General features: G+C 40.2%; 1 protein-coding gene and 1 long non-coding RNA gene across 4 annotated transcripts in view; one reads left to right on the plus strand and one right to left on the minus strand.

The window, feature by feature from the left end:
* The window catches only part of LOC138065942 (uncharacterized), a 56,576-nt gene extending 31,596 nt beyond the window's left edge, over window positions 1-24,980 (plus strand). Inside the window, exons 9-11 of the long non-coding RNA XR_011138949.1 lie at window positions 22,435-22,526; window positions 23,128-23,286; window positions 24,440-24,980. This is a non-coding gene — a long non-coding RNA (uncharacterized lncRNA). The remainder of the gene's footprint in view (window positions 1-22,434; window positions 22,527-23,127; window positions 23,287-24,439) is intronic.
* The window catches only part of COL15A1 (collagen type XV alpha 1 chain), a 155,462-nt gene that overhangs the window by 16,350 nt on the left and 113,090 nt on the right, over window positions 1-26,022 (minus strand). For all 3 annotated transcript variants that reach the window (XM_068931312.1, XM_068931313.1, XM_068931311.1), the window contains 13 exons: window positions 25,169-25,204; window positions 24,992-25,075; window positions 18,495-18,560; window positions 16,541-16,576; window positions 14,960-15,022; window positions 12,979-13,056; window positions 12,825-12,860; window positions 7,518-7,571; window positions 7,375-7,434; window positions 5,175-5,243; window positions 4,750-4,791; window positions 2,477-2,522; window positions 368-457 (listed from right to left, as the gene is read on the minus strand). In XM_068931312.1, coding sequence (XP_068787413.1) covers window positions 368-457; window positions 2,477-2,522; window positions 4,750-4,791; window positions 5,175-5,243; window positions 7,375-7,434; window positions 7,518-7,571; window positions 12,825-12,860; window positions 12,979-13,056; window positions 14,960-15,022; window positions 16,541-16,576; window positions 18,495-18,560; window positions 24,992-25,075; window positions 25,169-25,204 — 760 coding nt within the window. The remainder of the gene's footprint in view (window positions 1-367; window positions 458-2,476; window positions 2,523-4,749; window positions 4,792-5,174; window positions 5,244-7,374; window positions 7,435-7,517; window positions 7,572-12,824; window positions 12,861-12,978; window positions 13,057-14,959; window positions 15,023-16,540; window positions 16,577-18,494; window positions 18,561-24,991; window positions 25,076-25,168; window positions 25,205-26,022) is intronic.

Below are 26,022 nucleotides of genomic sequence, written 5' to 3' on the forward strand. Positions count from 1 at the left end.
TTTTGAAGAATTCCTGACATGGGGCAAAGCCTTATCTCAATATCTCAGCTTTCCAAAATTACATTAAAAAGGAAAAATGTGTGACTTGTAATAACAATCTTTTCAAGCAGATGCTTTTTACTGTAATTATTTTTGAATATATAAAAATTAGCCACTTGTATCAACTTTTGATACAGAAAAGTAAATGCTTACTGAGCAACTTCTATTATGATACCCCTTAGCCTACACACTTTTCATAATGATGACAAATGAAGCATAGAATATTAAAAAAGTTGGTTGAGGTGGACTTCTGAAGATTATCTAGTCCAGCCTCCTGCCTGGAGTGGGACTATCACAGGATGTCATAGGCGTGTCATATTTAGAATACCTGGTGGTCCTGGAGCACCTGTGTCTCCTTTTTCTCCTTTTATGTCTGCTGAACGGTGCACTCCCCAGGAATCTCCATTTCCTTTAGCACCTGCCATAAAAACATCACAGGGAAGCAAAATTCATGAGAATTTGCAAACAACAGAGGTGCCTGCAGGGACAAGCAAACTACAGAAAGTGAGAGCTGCTTTTTCACGTGTGGGCGCATATGGCTCCACATCGCATACGCTTTGCTCGCTCTCCTCATGAATGTTTAACGGATGCCTGCCTGTGTTCTCTCTTCAGCTGATGGTCTTTGCTTCTTTATCAGCACCAACATCTGCAAGAAGGTCTCTCTTGCAAGTCACTCTTTTACTCTCCCTTCCTTACCCATCTAATCTAGGACTTTCTGAACAAAGTGAGAGTGTCTACCTTTGATATCACGTCCTCTGGTATCTGCAGGTTCAGAGGCAAACCAGTAAATGATAATAACTACATCTGAGAATGCCAAAAATTGTTGTCTTTTGTTGCTCCTTCATGTCATAAACATATGAACAACGAAGAAAATGTCCTCTGAGAACAGAAACATGAAGAAAATGTCCTCTGAGAACAGAAACACTTTTAGCATAATTTTCCTTCTAGATAAGCTGAGGGTAGAACTGTACTCAAATAAATCTGGATAAACTTTATATTTTTCCAGGTATTATTCAATTTTCACAGTAACTTTACCCTATAAAATATCTAGGTAAAATGAGTAATTAGATTTGTTAGGTCTGATTTATCTCTTCTTTTTGCCTGAGTAATTGCTAATATCTTTGCAAAATTCATGTAAAAAAACATGATTCTGGCACAGTAACATTTTATAGCCACTTTCTTCAGGTGCAAATGCCTCCTCAAGTGTAAGGTGAGTTGAGCCTATTCTGAGCAACAGGCAGGAAGTGTGGTGAAGTGAAATGACAAGAACAATGACAGGACACACCTCGTGAAGTTATTTTTAAAGTTCTCTGTCCATGACAGCTGCAGCCTCTGTTGTTCAGTTGTGATCTACGTTGGGAGTCAGTGGATTACTAAGTGCACGGTCTCTTCTCTAACCTGTTCTCATTGCATTTGTGAATTTTACTGAGGCAAACACAGAAATAATCTTGGGCTTGCTTGGGTGTCATGTCCCTGCTCCATGACCTGGTGTTGCTTTTCCAGTGAAATCTTCTTGCTATGCATCCCCAGTGAAGATTTTATTGGTAAGGAAGCCTTTTCATTAGCTTTCTGCAGCAGTTTTCCAGGTTCATTCTCTCCTTATTGAATGTTTTTAGGGACAAAAACATGTACAGTATTTTTCCTTCTTCTAGCTCTACAGAAGTGCCACAAATGTAGGAGAATGAGAAGAACTTCACTTTCAGAGCCTGTGTTACAATAGAAGTTTCAAGACTGCTCCTCTCTGCACTTTCTCTTCAACAGGCCTCACTTTCCCAGCAAATGAAGGGATGTGGAACATTTCTTCTGCATCCCCAGAAAATTCAAACTCCTCCTCAGAGCAAGGACTGTTAGCAGCTTGTTCTTTCCCTGAGCAATCTTTTCTGGGGCTCCAGCAGTTAGTTTGTGTTAACCCTGCCTGTGATAATTTACTTTCAAGCAATGGGATGGGAGCTCTGATCACAAGCTAAATTTTTTAGCATCAGTCAGTCAGAGAAGGGAATATTTCTGATGGTGTCAAACATCTGAGGAATGAGACCACTTGGCCGGCTGATGAGATGTAATATCAGGTAGCCTTTAGAATCTGCATCTGAAGAGCACGGCCAGAACAAAGTAAAGACTCGACACAGCAGTGTGTGGCACCTACTCTTCACATACCACTTGTCTGCTCTGACAGAAAACTCCTAAAATTAGACAAGCAGAACTTGTGTTGCACTGCTCAGTTTATATATCTTAGCCTTAGAAGTTCAGAGCCATTTGTTCTTTGTCTTACATGCTGAGACTGGAGCAAGATATGGTCTAAGGTTCACCAGAAAAAGGAGTGAGACCACCTGTGATTTTCTTATAAAACCAGTCATGCACTAGCTAAGAGAAAGCAATGCTCTTGGTTCACAACAAAAAGAGCTTATTTAAAGCAAGCTTCAGTACAAGAATTATTCACCTTGGACGTTAAGGGCTTCTTGATTTCCAGGGTAAGGAGTGTTCACCTACAGAAAAAGAGAAATTAATTAAAAATTATCCATACACATTAACTGTTTCAAGTGCCTAACTTAGTAGGACTGGAAAGCATGAAACATTTGCATGCTATCACAGTAAATATTATAATAACACTCTGCAATTATTTCCAGTTTGATGAGGTCTGAATATTAGCTGATCAAGCCTTTTTCAGTATTGTGCTCTCTTCAACATGCAACATGCTTTCAGCAAAAGGGTAACAACATGCATTTTTGAAGCATTAGCAAATCCTGCTCTCAGTCATGCTAGTGAAGCATCAGAAAACTCAACTTATTCTCCAAGAATGATTCTAAATTTATGTCATTGCATTTGAAAGCAGGATTTGATTTTTGGTTGTAAGATAACAGACTGTGTTTGTAATTTTTTCATCAGATCATAATTATGCCTACTGTCTGACGATCCTATGCTCCATATGCATTGGGATCAAAACTGGGAGGCAGAAACTATTCTATTCTATTCTAGCTATCCTATTCTGACTCCATTCTCCTGTAATGATGGGCATGCTACTTACCTCCACTCTCTGTCTTCAAAAATGAGAGGTGCAGGAGTTAAAATGTGGCACAGTGCTCTGAAATGGACAGACCTGAGAACTAACTACTGTTCTTCGTATGAATTGAAGCAAACATATTAAAAAAAATCAACATATAGCTGCTGTATCTGACTAATCCTATAGTATTAGCTCTTAGAAGTCTTTACTCACATGGATAACTTCAGAAGTTCAGTTCACATGAGGAAAACTTGTGGGGTTCAGTCTGTAGTTCTTTAGGGATATTCATTTATGTAGGCATGTACAGCAGACTTCTTATCTATAAACTTGGATAGGTTTAGGAAATTATTCACAAAAGTAGGACAAAGCTATCTAGCATACTCAGATGCATGAAGAGGTATTTATAATTACAGGTTTCTATTATTTCTGCACATAAAAGTTACTGTCATTCACTGATTTTACCCTTCTTGAAAGGCAACCTTTTTATTATCTGAAATTCATTTAAAATAGCCCTCTATCATTTGAATCGTTCCACAGAGAACAGACAGTTGAGGTTGGAAGGGACCTCTGGAGGTCATCTTGTCCGATACCCCTGCTTAAAGCAGGGTCAGCTACAGCAGGTTGCTCAGGGCCTTATACAATTGGGTTTCAAAGAACTGACCAGGTGAAGTTGACTAATCCAGAGGAACTTTTGTGTAAGGAGGAAAACATATATAAGAAGTTTATATAGGGGGAATAGGAAGATTTAAGGGAGGATTTCAAAGAGTTAGGAAGATGATGCCTAAAAATGGTAGGCCAAAACTGTAGAAATGAAAAATTATCATACGGTGGAAAAGTAGAGCAGCTATGCTGCACATCACACTATTCAGGGAAGGACTGTGGCTCTCAAAGACAGAATCCTTTCCAAATACCTTGCCCATGGCTTAACACTACAATATCGCCGTAGGGAAAGTTCTACCATGACTGAATCCTGTGTACGGTTCATTGTAGAGTGTAATTTCTGTGATACGTTAAACCAAAATTGCGTCAAGGTGTTCTGAAAATATCTAAAACTTTTCCTTTCTTTTGACATAGTGGGTGAAATTGGGGGTCTTTTGAAGGCAAGGAGGGCTTTGCCTTTCACTTTGGAAAGCAGGGGCAAAAGGGGAAGGTCTATATATGAATAGATGTATTGCATTTGAGGGTCAAATAAGGAAAAGAGTCTTTGCCACTCAATGTTCTGTGCCACTTTGAAATAGATAAGAAGTCTTATGTCCCCTTAGACAGGGAAACTGAGAACAGCCAAAGACACAACAACATGGAGACACTGTTTTTATATATATATTTTATATATATATATATATGAAAAATGTGTGTACATGTATGTATAAGCATTCAGCTCCAAAGAGCAGCTCTTACACTGCGGAAACATTGGGCTTGGAAAGGCATTAAAAGAGTTAGGGCAACCAAATAATCAAAACGCTTTGTGCAAAAGGTTCCAGGGTTTACAGTTCTGTTACACATTTTGTATGTATGTGTCTCATTTCTGAATATCTAAACACTTGAAAATCTGTTATCTTGAAGTCTAGGTAAAATACATTTTATAACTGGTGCAAAGCAGAAGGCAGGAGGGGGAAAGCTGCATAGCTACTGTGGTTATGTATATAGCTACGGTGGTTATATATTGTCATGGCCATGCATTTTGCTAAGAGCAGATTGTCTGTGTGACTTACTGGCATTTTGCAATGAGGTCTGGGAGAGATTGGGAAAGCTGTCTATTGAAAATAGGAAGGGAAATGAATTTAATGAACATAGACAATAATACAGTAGATAATACAGCAAATAGATCTAACAGAAACATCGGGACAAGGCCTGGAGACCAAAGTCAGTGTCCTGAACAGCGATTTCCGCTTGCTGACGGAGGACTCTCATGGTTCCATCAGCAAGTTCCAGTCTGCATGTGTTGGGCAAAACTCTTATATATAAGACAGTGGCTCTGTTTGTTTGAAATATTTTTCCCCGTGCACACAAGCAAGGTAAACCACTGTAAACTGTATTGCGTGAAACAAGTTTTGAGGATTCACTTTGCAAACCATTTCAAGAGCTGCATACTTCTGCTACAGTGAAAGACCAGCAACTGAGTCCTAGTCATACTTACTCCTTTGATATGAACTATACGCCCTGGAGGTCCAGGGGGCCCTGGGGGCCCAGGCAAGCCAGGGGGGCCCTGGTAAGAGAAAGTTAAGTAAGGAAGACATTAGACAGATCCTTTTATATGCAATACAGTCGAACCTAGGGGAAGAAAGACAAGGGGCCCAGAGGGACCCTTTAATCATGGAGTTTTAGATTAAATGGCCTGAGGGAAAGCTGAACATTTACTTGCAAGATCAACCTAAGCTGCAAGGTCAATTTTCGTATTTAACCTAAAGTACTCTGTGGGGAACAACGTGGTTTAAGGTTGTTATTTTCAGGAAAAAATAATCCAAATCCCAAACCCAAACCCAATAGAAACTGAAACTAAATTAAAACCACTCGCTCTCTCAACCATATCATCATAAGGAAAACCCTAATTGGCCTCCAAGACTGTTTTGGGATTCTCTAGACTGCTGAGATTCATACACTTTCAAATGTCAAGGGGACAACTACGTGCCAATTGACACCTTCCAGGAAATCTCCTATACCGAAGACATGACTGTCCCCCATAAAAGCTACGCCGATTCGTTACTGTGGCCTTTAAAATTCTGGCCCCGTGGCCAAAACATGCTACTCTAAATTGAGGCCAACTTCTGTGAGATGGCACACATCACCTCATCTATCAACAGCTTCATACTTTCAGAATTCTATTAGATTTTTTTTCTTACTTGGCACTCCAGAAGGGACCACTGGAGCATGCAACCAGTTTTGTTTATCTGTTCATTTTAATCTCTCAGCCTGATATACTACATCTAGTTACACTTGTACTCATAATTTGTGTTTGGTTAAAACAGATAGTCCAGAAAAAGTACCTTGATACAGTCTGAAGATGTCAGGAAATGGAAAATCAACTTACTCCTTTGATATTTTCTGCCAGTGGCTAATCATCTTTTCCATTTTTTTCCCCATCCAATTGGAATCTGATTCATCTGGTTTCACCTTCTAGTACCTAAAATTCTAGTTAAACCTTTCTCTAGCAGTGTAAACAACCTTTTAATACTTAGTCTTTCCTTTCTTTGAAGGTACTGAGATACCAAGTCAATTCTCAATCTTCCTATTAGTCAGATAAAGCAATATCATATCAGTAATATTTATTGTCCAGATACACACCACCTTTATGTTTCACACTATATGTGCTGTTTGCTTTTTTTTTTTAAATAAAGTAAAACCAGAGGACTTATACAACAGAATTCATTTACAAAAAGTGCTCTACTGAAACATAGTAAGATTGACTTAGTAGTCCTTCCTGATGCCTGTCTGATCTCTGCTTTCTTTGATTTCTCTAATAACACAGTAAAAGCCCCATGTCTTCTTTTCAGCCTCTTTCTGATGCAGATAAAATATTATTGGCTGCTGTTGTGGTACAGGTACTAATTTTTCTGGCACAGAACTCCCTGTGATATCAGTACATCGACACAAATTACTCTGCCAAGTAAAAAATAATCTATTCTTAAATTTACTGCTTATGCTAAGCACTGCTTATTGTTGAGTAGTCCATTTATACTGTTTGCCATGAGATTATTTGTATGAATGCTGTCTGAATAAGAATGAGCTGCTGAACCAGGACCTTGGTTTATCACTTTTCACTCCACAATTACAGAATGTAGGTGGGCGTGCAAGTTCTATCTTCCAAGCAACAGGCAGTAGTTATTATTCTGGACACAGCACTACAGTTAAAGCAGGTAGTAGGTGTTGACAATTACCTACTTGTTAGTAGGGTAGGTGACTCTTCATTAAAGATATGCTCAGGTGCTCTTGGTACCTATGCTAGATAGCTAGCATATGAATATGAGCTTCCATGAGCGGTGTGAGGGGTCATACTGACAACTTGCATTAGGAATTCCCGGATAAATAGAAAGAATTGGCAATCCTAGCTCCTTTGCTTATTTGAACCTATGCTGACAGTGAATCACACATATAACTTTCACTTCTAGGTGCTGATACAACTGTGTATATCAGTAAGAACTGTCCGGAGGGACCTAGATTTTTTGACTTTTCAGTGATTGTTATTAAATAGGAAAAATAACAGAAGCATATCATCATTTCTACATCTTTTTGGCTATTTTAGTCCTGTCATAATTTTAAAGGGATTTATATAAATCAGACTTGACTTAAGATTTTAACAACATATTTTCAATTAATCGCAACACATAAGAAGAACTCACATATAAAGCTTCTCCTCGTTCCCCTTTCACACCTTTCAGTCCATTCAGTCCTGGGCGGCCCTGAAACAAATAGAAATAGTTTAGTGTGTGCTCAGAAGCAGGTTGTTCTGTCTTTATTCCATTTCAGAGAGCTTAATACGTACTGGGCGTCCTGGGAAACCAAGCTCTCCTCTGGGTCCAGCAGGTCCTATTGGTCCCTGGACAGAAAAAAAAGTATGATTATGGAGAAAAAGAATTAAATAGAATAAATGTTATATGGAACATAACTGTGACATATGTTTGATTACTTAGAAAGGATAACATAGTCATAGTCACATCTACATTATAATTCAATCTGTGATGGTCTGCAGACAATGCACAAATGTCCTCTCTACTCGCTACTCTAAGGGATCTCAGAAACTGAGATCTCAGGCTTGGAAAAGATTGGTCCTGTGAAATGACACCCGAAGTCTCAGCCATTTATAGGGTGTAAAATTCACAACTAAGTTGCCAGGCATCAAAGTATAAAGGAAAGTTAAATGTATCAATCGATAGAAAAATGGCAGTCTCTCTTAGAGGTGCTGAACAGGTGTGTGCTTTGTATGTCTGCTTTTGGCTTACATTGTTTTTCTAAATATTTTTGTGTTAGAGCCTGTAAGAAAATGTCTGTGCACCAATCTAAGCCTTTATATGTCACCAAATAACTGCATACCTCCTGCCATCCTTGGTATGTGCATTTACGGGGCTGATTGATAGTTGAAGCAGAGCAGATCCTTCTTTACACAAGAGTGACCCATCAGACCATAGTGACTGATACAAGTGACTAGAAAGAAGGGGCAAGTAGGCCCCTCAGGAAAGGTAGTCCAGGACTATGGGTGATCCGTGGTTCGGTATTTACAAGCATGCAACCTCTAGATAGCCAGCAACTGAGTCAATACAAAGTAGTAAACATGAAGAAAACCACAAACTTTCATCCTGCTGTCAGCTTCCCAAGGCTCAACAAAAGCACCAGAGTCTAGACAATCTCTTTATATAAGTGTCAACCTTTCTGGTTTCATTTTCTTTTTTTCTGTCTGGTGAAACGCTGAGGAGTACCCCTCCCTTGGCATTATTGCTCTGGTGCTTTAACTTCAGCAGATATTCTACATGTGCATGGAAGACAGAAGGTGAAGATTATATGTGTGTGGGATGCATAATATCTGAAAATGGTACTTCAAATACCTAAAGCAATTACAAGTTAAATAGTCTTTCTGTCTACAGATCTCATGTAAATACCTCTCACAGGTGACAATATATATATTTAATCCTGAGAAATTACAGTACTTTCAGTGTGTTTATTGTAACAAACCTATTGTTACCTGCAGTATGGTGGTTAATGCAGACCTGTGCTGATGGAAGAAAGACGGGCAATTGCACTGCCTACCACAATTTGGGCATGCCACTCTAACAGTCACGAACTTTTGTAGGCATCGTGACTGCTACTTCAAAGGACGACTAGCAAATAGTTGAAAAACAAGAGGAAACCCTCATCTTGTCAGTCACTCCTCTTGATTAATTAGGAATGTGGAGACTAAGAAGGAATAGAAGATGAATTACAAAAGGAAGAATGAAAGAAATCAGGTCAGAAGTAATGAGCTGAAAATAGTGAGGAAAGACAAAAAGAAGAAATGCAGGAAAGAAAAGCAGCAATTTGCAAAATGTGACAAGTTAAGAATCCATGGAAATGCTCTAGATACATAAATCCTTTCTGCTATTGCTCTGCTTAGCTCCAAAAGCCCTCATTCCCCTAATTTTTCTCCCTACTTAAGTGTATCAGCAGAAGTACTGGGAATAGCGCAAATATGCTTTGTGTCCCATCTTTGCTCTTTTCAGTTTGCCTCACCTACTTGAAGTACATGTTTTGGTTGAGGAGCTACAGCTACCTTCACACAGGATGGTGCTGACAGCAAAGACTCTTTTCAAAAAAGTGCTCTCCATGGTTGCACTGAAACCTTGCTGCTACTGGCACCTCTGGGGTCTGTCTGGGAAGGACCAGAAGAACTGTTTGGTTCCTAGCTATGGATGGTGCACAGCATGAAACTGAACTCGCATTTATTTCACTTTACAGTTTTTTTCTTGTTTCTGATTAAATCACTGCTGAGAAGTCACTGGACATCACTACAGCTAAGTCACCAACCTACAGAGTTCTGTGTAAATACTATGTGAGAAACCCCCTAAAACACCTCAGGCTCATCTCCATGGGCTGTGACAATAAGAATAGGAGCTTTTCATGTGTTGTTGCTGTTGCAGAACAGGTGAATGAGCACCCACTCCCTCTGAACTGTCTTTCCATGATTTGAAGATACAGGGGATTTAGGTAGCTTCACATGAAGTTGTAAATGGAGTCAATCAAGCAAAAATGAAGGACACCAGAATAGTGTCCCTCAGTATACTAACACTGAATACCTATACATTTTTGGGTTTTCTATCCACAGATTTCAGTATGCTTTACAAAATTAACCAGTATTGCCTTCACTTTGCACTTGAGGGAAGAGAAGCATGATTTGAATGGGATGACTCAGCAAGCCTGCGGCAGAACTGAGTCATCTTATTCACAGTCCAGTGCTGTTGTCCTGTTTTCTCTTAGCTCAAGGCATATAGGGAGCATGGACAAGTTAAGAGCTAGAAAGATCCCAAGAAATCTTTTGCATACTCAGAATTTTGCATCTCATCTGATCAACAGAATCTTGATGAAGGAATACCATCTAGATTTAAATATCAGTCTCTCACCAGTCCATTTTCTGAATTAAGCCATTGCCAAACTGATAGACTTGTCACTTACCAAATCCTTTTATCCCAAACTAGCAAGTGTTTGTGCTTTGCTTTATGTAATATCATTTAATTAAAAAATGATTTACATTCATGGAAAATGTATTCAATGATTTATGCATCAAACTGCAGTTGATGGATTAATTGTTGTAGTACTTTGCAATTAGCAGCTGACATTAACAAGAAAAAGGTGCATTCCAGAATGAATTCCACAGGAGAGGTAAAATCAAAGATTATATAGCCTCAAGGTGAATATTGCTCACTAGCGCTGCCATGTATGTTTTTACCAGGCCAAAACTGATGACTTTATTAGATATGAAATTCAGGAACGGTTAACTCGTGAAAATAATGTTCACAACAACGACACCATCATCAGAATTTAAAGAGTCTCTGACTAATGACATTTGAAACTGTTCCAAGACAGGAGGACCTTTATTTCATTTCCTGTTTGAAGGTAACTTCTGCCCATATGATCAGCGTTAATGTCTGTGTTTAAAGCAGATATTAGCTCACTAATGGACAGATGTGAGCTTCGATATTGCACCCCCCAGTTTTCAAAATGAGTCAACCTACTTTCCCTTGCCACCAAATACAATGATGAGGTTTGAAAAAAGAAACCCAAAATGTTGTGGGGTATTTTTCTGTTTTACTTTCTCATATTTGAGACCTTAAAGAATATGCAAATCTGAGCCTTACTTAGCAACCAAGAAGATTAGAAATAGGCTTTTTTGTTTATGAGTTTAAACAAAGAGAAGCCTCTGAATGTGCTATGCTGGAGCCACCTTCACTATTTCCTGTGTCAAATCTCCAGCCCTTCCCTGGCAAATGTTAACAACTACACAAGACACAAGCCAGCAGCTACAGATAGAAGTGAAAGAAGGAAGTGAGGAAACCACAGCAGACAGCTTATCAGAAAAGGAAACTTCATTTACAACAGCAAAGAAGTCAGGAGAGTCAACTGGGACAAACTGATGCTCTGGTTCTTACTGAGGGCTCCTACTCCACACGGCCGAGCGGTGTGCTCCCCTTCCAGGAACAGCGTGAAGGAACAGGGGATTCTCATGTCCCTGCGGCAGGAGTGGGATTCAGTCTGCCCCTTTTGCATTTGCTATTAGCGGTACTCATCTCCTGAGACTCTCTCTGGCCACTGCAGCTCTCATCTGCCAGTCAGCTACTGCTCTGTATTTAATCCCTTGTGGTTCAAACTACTGTGCTTCTGTCCAGCTGAAGTTTCAAAAAGGGAGGGAGTGGGGCTTTTTTTTCTTTTTTTTTTTTTTTTTCAAATTTTGGAAACTGGCCTAAGAGCTCATTTTGCATCCAGCTGCAGAGAGGAGCGATTAGAGTTATCTCAAAAGCCCAGTTATCTCAAAGCTGATCCTGGGCCAGAGCTTTAACTTACATAAAGTGGAACAGAACCATTGACATCAAAACTCTGGTAAGTTATATCCCAGAGGCTCTGACCAAGCACTCTGCAGTCTGCATATTATTGCTGCACAGGATGCCCACTAACTGCAAAGGGATTTTTATTGTAGGACAACACTAAAATGAGTCATGGCCATCAGCAGCATTGATCACACTGGAGAATTCGGCACCAAGAATGTCAGGATTTGTGTTTTTCTATGGGAATAAGGAGATTGGGTGATGGACAACCCAGAGTTTTGATCAGACTGCATGCCTGTTATCATGGAAAGATCTAGATCTGAAGCTGAGGTGAGACAACTAAGGAAAAAATACACTGACTCAGCTGTTCACTTATAAGTTTGCCTGTGTAGCAGGGCTTAAAGGACAGCAAGATTTTATGTTCTCTCCTGTCTCAAATCCTGCCTAGCAGGGAGAGCAAATATGCTGCCACCACGTCTCTGTTCCCTTCTCTGGCTGTGAGGGATGAAATCAGCACTTCACAACCCTCTCACAGTACTGTGAGTTGATGCTTGGAACTGAACTTACTGAACTGGCAGTAGCCTGTTACCTTTTGTAATCTTAAGTTTGTTGGGGCAATTCATTAGATTTTTCTGCCTTATATAATTCACACACTTCTGTCCATCATCACAGATTCCTTTGGTGAGGAAATGTTCATGTGCTTTCACTAACTTGAAAAACAGATTGTTACAATGAACCTAAATTGTAGTTGGACATTTTAGCACAATGGTCTGAGGAGGAAGAGGAACCGGCTGGACAAAGTCTTGAGATAGATAGGCTCTGTGTGCCAAATTCTCCTAAATGATAGTGTGCAGCACTATCATTTAGAACAGTGCTGGCAAGGAGTTCCTCTAAATGACTTTGGCTATATGCTGAACTGAAGGAAACTGTATTTCAGTAGTAGAAGGCAGCAGAGTCCCCCTCAACCTTCTCTCTGCCAGTTCACTCCCAATCTCCTCGTAAGTCATGTAAGTTTCTAGCTTTGAAGATATTTCACTGTCTAGTTAAAAAGGATACAACTATATTACCCAAATTTAAATCCTCAATCAAGTTAACTAGTTTACAGCACTATGTATGTAAGAATCATAGTTCGTGCTAAAGGACATTGACCATCCTTCAGCATGAATATTCCACCCCTACTCAGAAGTAGAGAAAAGCTAGAACAAACTATCTTTACATTAAGTAATATCTGTAAAACCAAACAAAATCAAAAAAGGATCCACTAAACTTTGGAAATGTCTTACCATTGGTCCCACCTGTCCCATCACTCCAGCTTCACCCTGTTGGGGACAGACAAATACACAAATGTCAGAGAGAACTTCTGCTATATCTAGCAGAGGTGGCTAGTAACAAGGCCATCAAATATTCCGGAGGAGCACAAAGCACTTGTTAGCTCACCTTCTGTCCTTTTCTTCCTAATAATTCAATTAAAGATCCATCAGCAGTAATGATAGTTCCTGGTTCTCCCTTTTCACCCTGCAATTATCAAGGTTATTTTACAGTGTTTACAAAGCAGCCATCAATGAAGCAGGAAAAGTCAAAGCAGCCATATTGCTGTTCAAAGTGTGACCGATTAGTCAGACAAAAACACTCTAATGTGAAATCAGTGTCAGTAGGCTGACTTTCAGTTGCTCTCACATACATGAGACAAACCCCACAAAACATGCTGTGTCCAAAAGAAATTTCTGTGAAAGGCAGACAAGCTATTGGCATCTTCCTGTGGACCATCAGGTTAGATATTGGTCAGGAAGCCCTGTTGGAAATGGAAAATCTTGATAGAACACTAGCTAGAGAGAACCAGACCATCAGGAAAGCATGGGTCTTTCTCTCCAAGTGGTTGGAGCATGATGCAGCCTCATCACCTTTACAGAAGCTTACTTCCCAGAATTATGAACCTCTGAGCTCCACTACTTCAAGGTGTAATTCCATTCACCACATGAATGGCACCACAATGGCACCACAAACATGATTTTTTTAATTCCCCGGTGCAAACAAATGGTTCCCATGCTAGACCTCACCTACAGCTTTCCTAACTCAGGCAATCTGAGCAGCTTGGTGCAATAGCTCTCCCAAGATCTCTAATGGAAGATAGCTGATTTGAAACTAACAATCGCACTGATAGCCTGACTTAGAGCACTTCCTTTGTGCTTCCCCTTCTACAGATTTAAGGCACACTTTGGAGTCTTCCCAAAGTTGGCTTCACTGACTTTGTGTTCTGTGAGGCTTTATGGACCCAAGGCTGCAACAGAAGCATCTCATGATCCTTGACGGGGAATATTCCTAGGGGTCTATGCAGCTTCATTGTGCTTCCTGACATCATCAGTTCTGAGCATAAGCTGGTGTTCATGCCTCATAATCAGCCTGAAAATCACCATGTCACTTGTGGGTATATAATATAATGATTTCAGAGTTCTGAAGTACTTCCAGCAGGGACTATAGAAGCCTCCTGACCCGCCCCCCCTCCCCCAACCCCAAGCAAACAAAACCCCTAAACCTCACCAAAAAAACACTTAACTAATTTTAAGGTTGAGCTTGATGATTTTATGCACTGGGTAAAACAACAGGAATCCCTGGACCAAAAGGGGGCTGGCATTTGTGGCCTAGGATGTTTCCTCCTAAGCACTGAAGATGCTGTTCATCTGAAGTCCCATTTCAAACCACAATTAACTGTTCCCAAACCTTCATATTACCTGCGAGAAAGTGAGGTCAGCTACTTACAAATACAAAGAATAAGAAGGGAAGTATTTCTGTCTTTCTTATTCCCAAGATTTTAATAGCTTGTTCTTCTCCCCTGCTTCCTGCAGGTGGAGGAGAAGAGGAGAAAAGCAGAACAACTGGGATATTTACAAAACAGCGGAGTCAATCCTTAGTCATATCTCATCATGCTACAGTGTAAACCTGATTATGTAGAAATAAGAGAAAGAATCCAGAGGAAAGAGTTCTCTATGTCTTACACTTTCTTTGGGAATAGAAACCCTGTGATATACTTCTGTAGGCAAAGCCCTTTGTGCTAAGGCAGGACGAGGAAAAGATCATCCTTATATATTTGACCTTTCAGTTAGGATTCCAGGCTGTCAGCACAGATGATCAGCTTGCAAGAAAAGGTCACCTCATGTTTAATGTTTATGCAAACTTATTCCGATAAGTGCATGCTGCATTGCAGAATTTCAATGCCGGAGATGGAACATTAGCTCTCGGTAATAGATCAAGGTATTTTTCTCAGCATTGCTTCAATTTCCACTTAGTAAATTTTTCACATAAACTTATTAACAGCCCAGTCCCTAACAAAATTAAAATCACAAAACTTGTAATGGCACCAAATATTTGTTATCTAACACATTTTTGCAGCTTCTACTTTTCCCTACCCATTTTCTCTTACCTGTTGTCCTTTGGGTCCTTGCGGTCCAGGTAAGCCAGTATCTCCCTTTGGTCCCTGAGGGCCCTAAGTAAAAATCAATACATAAATAAATCTATGGTGAGATCTGCTGAGAATGGGCAATTTTACTAAATGCAATTTTAAATAACTGGAAATCTTGAACTTTGAATCACTCTGGTTGTAATCTAAGAATTTTTGTAAAATCAAATTGCTGTCTTTATGCCCTAAACCAAATATCAGATAGGGAGAATCTGTTAAAAACAACAAAACTAACCCCCTGATGTTCTTCATCAGTGTAGAGGATACACATATTCACAAAGGGAAATAAGCAAACATTAATAAAAGTGGAAATTCAGCCAGAATTCTCTCTTTCCTCCTTCTATTCTCTCTCCCTCTATGGTCATTTAGCCAAACTAATTTTTAGAAGAATTTCTGAAGGTACATTTTTAAGAAACAGTACTTTAAAAAATTTGTTATCTTAGATTAGATATATGAAAAAATGATCATTTCTGTATCTTATGTGGAGAAAGCATTTGGCTCAGGTCACAATTTCACCCACCAAGAATCAAATTCCTCTGTGTGATATCTGCATTAGTAAAGAGCTAGAGAAAAGAGCTGAGGTAAGGACAAGAATGGTATTTTTACGTCTGTAGAAATTCTGTTAATAACAGAGAGACTATACAATTCATTGAATCACTCTCTAAATCTTATCATCAGCTCATTTTTAACCAAAAAGAGTTTTTTAAAGTTTTTTTCCTCTTTGGCTTGCAGTGCAGTCTACAATACCCAGGACTCAGTAAACCACCTTCTGTAGAACTTTGGGCAATTTGCTAGCATTTTGCCAACATCATTTGTCAGCTTTCCCAACTTTCTTCTTAGTTATTCTCAGGCAATAGACAGACGATCCTGAGATCGTATGGCCACATCTGAACTGCAGAACAGTCTTAACACAAGAAAATAATACTATCAGAAGCCACAAGCCAAATAATGCTTATAAGAAGTAGCAGTCTGAGCACAATACACAGCATCGTATAATGTACCTTTTGATACTATGGCATTGCAATCTTTCCATGGTGGTGTTAGCATGCTATTACAAAAAGTACATTAAATGCAATAAAAAATAACCTCTGGTGTTCTTTGTATCATTCTAAAGAATGAAGAAAGCTTATTAGGGCTTTAACGCAGCACTCTGTAGTAGTGACAAAGGAATTAAAGAATTATATAATTCCATATAGATTTAAATATAACTTGTAGAAGTCCATTTGTTTCATCTGTTCTGAAATTGCACAAGACTTTTCCTTGGTATTAATTTGGCATTGAAATCAACTACATTTAGATTTACATTTAGGCTTAGACCTGATTCTAAGAAGCAGAAATACGAAATATGCATATTACAGTACACTTCCATTTCCAGCACAGAGTTCATTTCTACCTCAACTGTAATATCTTGTTGGCTGCATAAAGACCTATATTCTCCCAAATGAAAATTTATCAGACTTTGTATAAATTCTTCACTGTATAAATTTTAAAATATTAAAGTATATTCAGGAATGTTTATTTAAATCCTAGGGATATGATACTTACAGGAAATCCTGGTAGACCTGGCTTGCCATCTGGACCCTGCAAAATGTAAGAAACCCCACCCCCATATAAATACATATTATGGACCTGCAAAACAGAGCATGAAGTTTACCCGTACCTCCTAATTTGCAAATATTAATTGATCTGAAACTGGAAGAAGAACTTCTTTCAGTCAGTTGTAAGTTGCAAACACTTTACAGTACCCTGATCTTATGATTTTTTCTGGGACATTAGAGTTTACTTTCCAAAACTTAAGGGACAGAGATCCAGCAAAGGCAGAATAAAGGTGACATTTTTCCACATATCAAAGGCAACCATAACTCAGCCTTATTTGAGTCTTTTCCAGTGTCCATCACAGAGAACACAGTAGCCCTCTCTTGGCCTTTACCACTGAGCTACTGGTTATTGGTGGATCACAAAACAGACTGTGAGTGGAAACATGGATTTGGATTTGTGCTGGGCATATGTAAGATTGCGTCACTGTGATAACCACAGAGAAGCCCTCTTGGTTCTAGTTTAAATCACCTGGATGCATATTATATGAATCACTGAGACTGCTTCTCCTTCCCGACTAGGGAGTACTCAGATGCAGGTTCCCAAAGACCTTTCTCTTGCAACAGCACTTTAAGTTAGAGGACCTGCTTCTTTCTGTTGGGACTAACTCTATTCACTATTACAAACCACTGTATTTTGGCTGGGCTCATGAACATCGTTTTGAGTACCTGTCATCTAAGGTTTGGCTGGCAACTACCGATGGTAACAGAGCTCACACAAGAGGGCCCATCATATCCTCACATCCTATCACATCCAGGGATTAGGAGAATCAGGTCTTTAGGACACACAACAAAATGCTCCTCTATGAAACCTGTTTTACCGTAAGCAGAGCTGGATGCAGCCACTATAATAGGCTCCTCTTGCTACATAAAAAAGGAAAAAGAGGCATGTTGGCCTAACAGGCACACAGATACAGGGTTGAAAGCTACAATTGGAGCTAATGCCCTTCTCCTCAGTTCACTAACAGATTCCAAAAATATTTGTTTTGGGGCAGTTATATCAACAGTATAAAATTTTTTTCACTGTGGCTATGTAGAGTCAAATTCTGTCATCAGGGACACACATTTTGGTCTTCCTTGTTTCAAAAGGAATTGAATGTGAGGGGGAGAGCTGGGCTCACCTTCTTTGTGATTTTACCTAGCATACAAACCAAATACGAAAGCAGATAAAATAAAATACAACAGTCTGCAAATTAAACTGGTTGTGAAGCACGATGCTTAGCACTGGGGAGTAAAATTTTGCAAAGTGCAATATAATGTAGTCTTTCAGGCCAGTTCTGCTCTAACTTTGTATAGGCTCCGCAGCACAGAGAAGGTGGGCATCGCTGTGGATCTAGCTCTAGGAATTTGAAATCAGTACCAAGAAGCATCCAGAATTTCAAGCATTTGACTGAGCTGTGATAAACTCCTGGCTGCAAAGCAGAGCCTGAAATTTCACGTCTGTGGTTCTCCCATGAGATTACATCCACAGCTCTAACTGCTGTAAGACCAAACTTGTACACTGGAGCTGAGCATTCCTCATCGCAGACTCAAGCAGAAGTGAACAAAAAGCTTTACTCCAACATTTCATGACTTGCAAAACAGGAAGAGAAAAAAATGGAAGAAATGCTATGTAAAACTGGGTCCTTATTTTTGCATCAGTTCCACATTTCTGTCATTCTGAACATACAGTTCAGATCCAGAGCTAAGCCAGTCTCTTCAATTCCTTTCTTTAACAGAAATATGTGAAAATTAATGTATCCACACAGGATTCAGTTCTGCCCTGCACAGCTTCTTGCTGAAGTAGCAGGAGTTACACGGACATTTCTGAGGCATACGAAACTGAGTGGTAGATGGTACTTAAAAGGAGACACTGAAGACAGATAGAGCAAATCTGAACATTTAATAAAGCAGCATATACTCACTGGAGGCCCAAGCAATCCTTTAATTCCAGTGGAATTAAAAATTCCATCTGTATCATTGAGTAGTAGCTAAAAAAGTGGATAAGAAAGAGGTTGTTTCAAATGCTAAAATGGTTATGTGGAATAGACATACATTTTTGGAAATGTACACACAGTTAAAGCAGCACCTTATAACTATGGGTAGAAGAAACATATGAGGCAACAGAAAACGCTCTCTACTTCTAATTTGTGCTATGCAACTGGAATAACAAACCCTAGCACTTGTGTTACACTTTATATGTAAGGATCTCAGAATGCTTTAAAAACTTTCATGAACTCACTGTTATAAAACCCTTCACTGGGGGCAGGATTTGAAAACTCTGAAACAAAATGTCATGAACTGAGGTCTTTTTTCCTCAGTAAGATAAAGATCAAAATGAAATTTTTAGACACCAATACATCAGTGGCATTCTGAGATGGTGAAACTGTCTGACTGCACACACCTTGTTGTAGATTCAAAGTTTTAATTATATTCTGGACATGTCTGTATCACACAGTGCAGCACCATACAGTGATTCCTAAGTTAGCTCTGAGCAAGCTGCTGGGCCTGCTCAATGCAGTACAGAGCAATCAAAGAAACTAGCTTGGATCCGCCAAACAGTATATACCCTTGAATGTGGTGCAGCACCTAAGCTAATCAGCTCTGAGTCTCAGGAAGGATGTATAGAGCCTGGAATTAATAAGCTCAGCACCAGTTTAGGGATCTCTATAGCCTGAGATCATACGTTGGCAGGGACCTCCGGAGGTCACCTAATTATATCAGGTTGCTCAGGGACTTGTCCAGTTGAGTCTTGAACACCTCCGAGGATAGAGACGCCATATCCTTTTTGGGCAGCTGGCTACAGTATTTGACCACCCTCAGGGTAAAAACATTTTTGATTATATCTAATTGGAATTCTCCACATTCTGGCTTGTGTCTGTTGCCTCTCGTCCTACTGCTGTGCACCCCCAAGAACAGTCTAGCTCCATCTTCTCTTTATCTTCCGATCAGGTAGTTGTAGACAGCAACAAGGTCTTCCCTTAGCCTTCTCTTCTCCAAACCGAACAGAGCCACTTCCCTCAGTCTCTCCTCATTCTGTGCTCCATCTTGGTTACCATCTGCTGGTCTCGCTCCAGTACATCAGTGTCTTTCTTTACTGGGGAGCCCCAAAGTGGACATAGTTCTCCAGATGCAGTCTCATAAATGCTGAGTAGAAGGTAAGGATCACTTCTCTGGACCTGCTGGCCATTGTCTTACTAATACAGCCCAGGGGGTGGTTAGCCTTCTTCACTGCAAGGGCATACTGCTAACTGCTGTCCACCACAACCCTCAGATCCTTTTCTGCAGAGCTGCTTCCTAGACAGTCTGCCTGTATTGTTTCATGGGGTTATTCTATCCCCAGTGCAAGACCTTGAACCTCGTCTTGTTGAACTTCAGGAGGTTCCTGTCAGCTCATTCCTCCAGCCCAACAGGTCCCTCTGAACAGCAGCACTGTCCTCCAGAGTACTGAACATGCCTCAAGTTTCTTGACTGCAAATTTGCTTAGAATGCACTCTATCCCATCATCCAGGTCATTAATGAAGACATTAAACAGTATTGGTCCCAGTATTGATCTCTGAGAAATGCCACTGGTTACCAGCTGCCAGCTGGATTTTGTACCACTGATTGCAAATCTTTGAATACATCAGTGAATTTTCCACCCACCTTTATCATCCATTTATACAACCCACAGCTCTTCAAATTGGTGATAACAAGATTATGGGAGACTCTGTCAAAACCTTGCTTAAGTCGAGGTATACAACATCCAGTGGCTGTTCCTTGTCTGTAGACAAGGAATCAAGTTGTTCAGGAATGACCTGCCCTTGAGAAATCCGTGTTGGCTGCTCCCAATCAGCTATTCTTCCTGATGTTGTGATTAGGCTTCTTTCCTCTTTCATTTTGGTTTCAGACAGCTTGCTCCCAGTTTAAAAGGTTTAAATAGTCATACCTTACAATTCAGGATGATATATAAGTGCTTGCTCCACATATATGTGGTAAGTGAAAAGAGATCCTTACTCAGTTTTTTGTCATTTGTTTCATTTCTTTCACTCAACAATTTCATATCTCGTGTGCTAATCTAACCTTGTTTTGGATTCAGAAATATGTACTGAATCCCCATAGAGCTATAAACTAGCCCACTTGCTTAGCAGACAAGCTATTCCACCCATTTCAGTTTCAGGTTTTGTGTATAGCAGTACATTCTCATAAAACGTAATGAAAATCTCCTTCTGACTTTCACAAAGTCAAGGTATGCCTTCAGGTACCGGGGGGGTTCCATGCAGCACAGGAATAAGCATGTTGCCACCAAGGTGCTGTGAAATCTGCACGTCTCCTCTGCCTGTAACTGTCCTGATCAATGCTGTTAGATCACGATCCTTTTTAACACCTGTAAGGAATGAGGTACTCAAGAATTAACTTTGAAGCTCTCCCTGCTTTGAGCAGGAGGCTTGATCAGATGACCCTCGAGGTCCCTTCTAATTATCTTATAAGTGTCTGAATACTAGTTTTTTAATCTGGAATGCAAGGAAGGACACAACAGAGGACAGGCCTGCTCGGTTACATCATATCTTATCTTATCTTCCCTATGGCATCTGAAACATGGCAGCCTGTGGTTAACTTTCTGCATTTTGAGGTCCTGTTGGCTTTATGATTCATGCAGCTGAAAGCTGTTATCCTTTACCAGGTGCTGCTACCTACTCCCTGTCCTTGTGTGCTACAAAAGCCTCTGGAAAATTGTCGTTGAAGCAATTAAAAAGACAGCTTAAGTCCTGCCAGCAGCACTCCATCACCCAGCCTGCATGAGCTCTCTGCTGCATTGCTCCCGGGTAGCAAAATACCTTTCGTTCCACTGCATTCCAGGCCCTCCGTGTCCCAGAGAGGGGGCAGGATGTGGGCTATTACTTTAATGACAGTAATAAAAGAATCCTGCTGCTGCAATTGTTCTGCTTTATCTATAGCTGGTGGCAGAATTCCAGGAGCCCTGGGTTTAAACAGTCTTTTCAGTACGGAATTACTCAGTATTCATTCTTTCTGGGCCCAATCCAAATTGTACTGAAGTCAGTGGAAAGAATCCCAAAGGCTTTGTTGCGCTTGGGACCAGGCACTTTGTATATTTTATAAATAGAGTTTAGCTGTGAATAGAAGCTGTTTCTGAGAGGCAGTAAAGCATACACCGTGAAGAACATATGAAAATACATGGTACAAGAATGATGCTTAGAAAAAAAGATTATGGCCTTTCCAGCTTACTCCAGGTGTGTAGTTATTTACCTTCCTTTTTGGGTGTGCAAGCAGCTTTAATAGCAACAATTCAGCAACGTATTTTTTCAACACATCACATCAGTTCAGAAAGTACTGACTGCACAGTAAGGACAACTTTGTTTTTCATATTTTCTTCATTGTTACAGAGATGAAGAAACAATGTTTTTTAGGTGGATTTTATCTAGGTGGATTCTAATCATACCTTCAGCTTCCCATCCAAGGGACGTGAATATGCCACTATTATAATTACAGAAAGAATACGGGTAACAGAATCTCTTGGTATTTGCATTATACTCCAGAGATTAGTCTTTCTCCAGGCCTTTCTCTCATTTGTTTCTTGTACTTAAACTATGGATGAAAAATGGCAACAAAAGATAATTAATTGCTCAAAACTTTTTAATTTAAATCTAATAATCTTTCTCTATTCATAATTATTTCTGTACAGTACCTAACTAATATGTTGTGGCAAAAGCTCAGAAACAACTAACGTGGGTTACTAGTTCTCATGCTCAGAATGTCAGATTAGGCTAGAAGAGAGCAAAATAACCAATATAGGGTAAGAAACATTGGTTAAATCACTTTGGGAAGTCAAACAATAGCAAACTGAGATACTTTTTTTTTACACAGGACAGTTCAGAGCAGACTTTCTGATTGATAACAAGAGGGACTACCCGAGACAGAAATGGCTGCAAGCTTCTGAAACCAACACTTGTCAATAGGTACTGCAGAAGCCTGGAAACGGCTAGGCTCCATTGCAGACCTCAAATTTATTTTATTATATCTTTTTCCAGTGTCAGAAGTGGCTCCTGCCATGCCTCCCATGTCTGCGAGAATCATATTTCCTCAGTGCACATAGGGATTGTGTTAAATGAGGAGGAAACCAAGGTCCATTTTTCAGTGTAATTCAATCAAGCTGCTATCTGACAGTTACTGATGAGGTCTGGCTCTAAGTCATGACTGCCCAGATCAGACCTTGCTATTGCAACAACACTGAAACTGCACTAGCTCTTTAATTTGTTGAATTGTAGTGAAGTAACAGAAAATCTGTTTTGTTGTAGCCTCTCAGACCTTAGTAAGAAAATTTCCTTCTGATATATCAGTCCATTGGACTTCCAGGGCCCATAAGTATTATTGTCTTTAGCAAGGCAATGGTTGAGAGAATGAACTAACAGACCCTGATCTGGGGAATGATCTTCCTGACTGCCTTGTGGATCACTTAAATGGTAATCGGTCTCTGACCCCCTTCACCCAGGTGAAGCCAATATCCACATTGCAACAGTTAGTACTGGTATTCGTTTTACTTCTGTATTTCTTCTGCAGTTGGCAGGTCTCCTCACTGCAGTCCTTTCCTACAACTGATGCTAAGAAGATATTTTTGCTGATGGACTGAATCAACAAAATGTATTTGAATAATTTAATCTTCTATCTTAGAAAATACATAATGAGCATAGGTTATGCTCTTCTACAAACATTTGTGAGGTAAGTAGAACTCAATATCATATATATTCACACATACACATACATTTAATCAACTGCTTCCAAATCCAGCTTGCCAAGTCCTCAGAGATATCATCTGATTGACAATGGATAGGTTTTTGAACCTTGAGGACAGATGGCATTTGCTGTATCCCTACATGAGGCCTGTTTGCTACAAATGTACATAAAGCCAAATATATATGAACCCTACTTCATAAGATAGCCTCCTTCTTAAACTCCAAGGTATTTAGAGAAGGAAATGGGTTTCTTCACTAGTTTGTAATGCACCTGATGTAATGCAGCTTCTACTAGACTCTGCATATTGCTGTAACACACAGTGAAACTGGTTCATATAGAAGTTCTGACAATCCAGAGGATGCACGTTAGGGTCCTTCAGACATAGTTATACATTAGTTTGATGTATGTGCACTGTGACTTATGTGACATGTAGGGAGAAGCCATGCAGTTTCCAGCTGTGTCAGCTTCAATAATCTTTTCACATTTCTTATACATGCAGTCTTCCTGCTGAGGCTCTCACAGTGTTTTTCAAATATTTATGAGCTAAGGAACAACATAGTCAGGCTCATTATTACTGTAAACAGAACTGTTTAGTGACCGGTAAGTGCTAACATCCCACAGTCACACTCTGGCAATGTTGAGAGAAAGAACACAAGTTTTACAGCACATCTGTGCCACTTAGCCGCCTGTTCCTCTCAAGACTATTGAGGAAATTGCCAGGAGCTCCAACAGAAACATGACAAAGTGCATTGCTAGTAACAGTCCCACTTTGAGCAGGAGTTTGAACTAAATGAGCTTGAGAGGTCCCTTCCTCTCAAGGACCTGCTATTTCTGTGATTCTATAATTCTGTTCGTCCAATATCTTAGAGCCACATTTAAGATAACAATTCTACATGATAAGCCAAGAAGAAATGAAAAAAATTCCTTTGGGACTGATTATATGGGGTACAGGATGTCAGTTTGTGATATATTTGCTATCCCAAGTGGAAGCCTAAGCAGAAGCCCCGTTGCTTTAGTCAACAGAAAATGTAATGTGCAAGTCAGCTTTTTGACAATGTCCGTGTCCAGCTACCCCTGAGGCAGATTTCTCAGCCTACTACTTTCACTTCTTGTAATCACAAGTCATTTCTGACCGTAGTTATATGAAGTACTATGGAGGAATCTGGCTGGTTTAGGCATCACCGGCTCTCAAACATGAAGAATTTCCTGTGGCCACTCACATCTCCTCCAGTTCTCAATGTCATATCAAGCGAACTACAAAGACTTTTGTTGTCAGTTTGAAATGGAATTCATCCTAATTTCCAGACTTTCTTACTGCTAACTAGTATTGCTTTGCAAAGGCTGATGTACACAAAGCAAACCCGACTGAAAATATATGTGCAGCTAGAGGGTAGGAGGTACTTTGTATCAACTTTGAGCATTTTGCTCTTTGATGCTTCTGGTTATTGCTGCCGCAATGGAGTCACCGCTCTTGTTTGTACAGTGGATACGTGTCAGAGAACACAAGGGGGCTACATCTCTCTCCTACGTCCTGGTGCGTCTCAGGTTCCTTGTTTTGTTAAACATTCCCAATTTGGTACTGCTTGGCTGATTGACCTGAACATCAACACCAGAATTTCCACTTAGCTTCCACTTCCTCTTCACTTCAACCTGAGTTATGAGAACTTTGATTCTCGACAAGCATACTTACCTCAGGTATTGCTATGACTGGTCCTGGTGGTCCTGGTGGTCCAGGCGGTCCCACAATACTGGTCCCATCCTGTCCTGGTTCACCCTATTTCCAGAGCATTACAGATGGAAAGCCAATTTACTAAACACCACGTTTCAAGTAGGTTTCTCAACAAGAATGAAATCCATCCAATCTCACCTTAGGTCCTGGCTCACCCTTCTCCCCTTTTGGACCCTGCATGTGATAATAAATATGAACATAACTGATTAAAAAAGAAAAGTTGTGAAAATGGCTTTCTCTGTCTTCATAAAATACATGAAGTAAAATGCTGGCATGGAATGATCCCTAGCTCCGTCAAACTGCAGAAAGGTTCAGCTGGTTACACCTCAGACCTTCTGAGGATCTGATGTTTGAAAATATGTGCCACTACCTTTGACAGAGCTCACAAATGACAAGGAGCGAATCCGCATGCGACATTTCGTTAGTCAGGGATTAACTCAGCAAGCCCCTTCAATGCACTGAGATCAGCTATGCCCGGCTACTGCTTCCTGCAGCAGTATTAACCACCCTGGTTGTATCTGGGATTGCTCAGGGGGCTGGGCAAGGGAACGGAGTTGATCTGAACAACCGTTTTTGAGGCAGGCTATATCTAAGCTTGATCAGCCCCTCGATGCTGTCCACTCTGCTGGGGCTGCAGATAGCTCAGCCAGCAAGAGCAGGAGGCAGGTGGCAGGGCAGGAGCAGTGGGACGTTCTGACTAAAGCATGCCCTCAGTCCCCAGGCTTCCTAAGCAGGACAAACACATTAAAATCACCTACAAGCCTGTTAGCTTCCCTGTAATTAAAAGCAGAGCTTATTTCTGAACAATAAAAAAAAAAAGGAGCGTTGAAGAGTTTGAATCTGCCTCTGCAGAGGCCTACATCACTCTTGGCTCATGAGGTAGGTAAGGAAGACTCTCCTCCTATGTCTGATGCCTCTGGTAACAGCTCTAGGTTAGGTAGGACAGACCCAGGCCCAGCTCTCCACAGACTAATAGCAAGTGCCATGAGGGT

The sequence above is a fragment of the Struthio camelus genome, chromosome 2, assembly GCF_040807025.1.
Source record: "Struthio camelus isolate bStrCam1 chromosome 2, bStrCam1.hap1, whole genome shotgun sequence".
Taxonomy (NCBI): domain Eukaryota; kingdom Metazoa; phylum Chordata; class Aves; order Struthioniformes; family Struthionidae; genus Struthio; species Struthio camelus.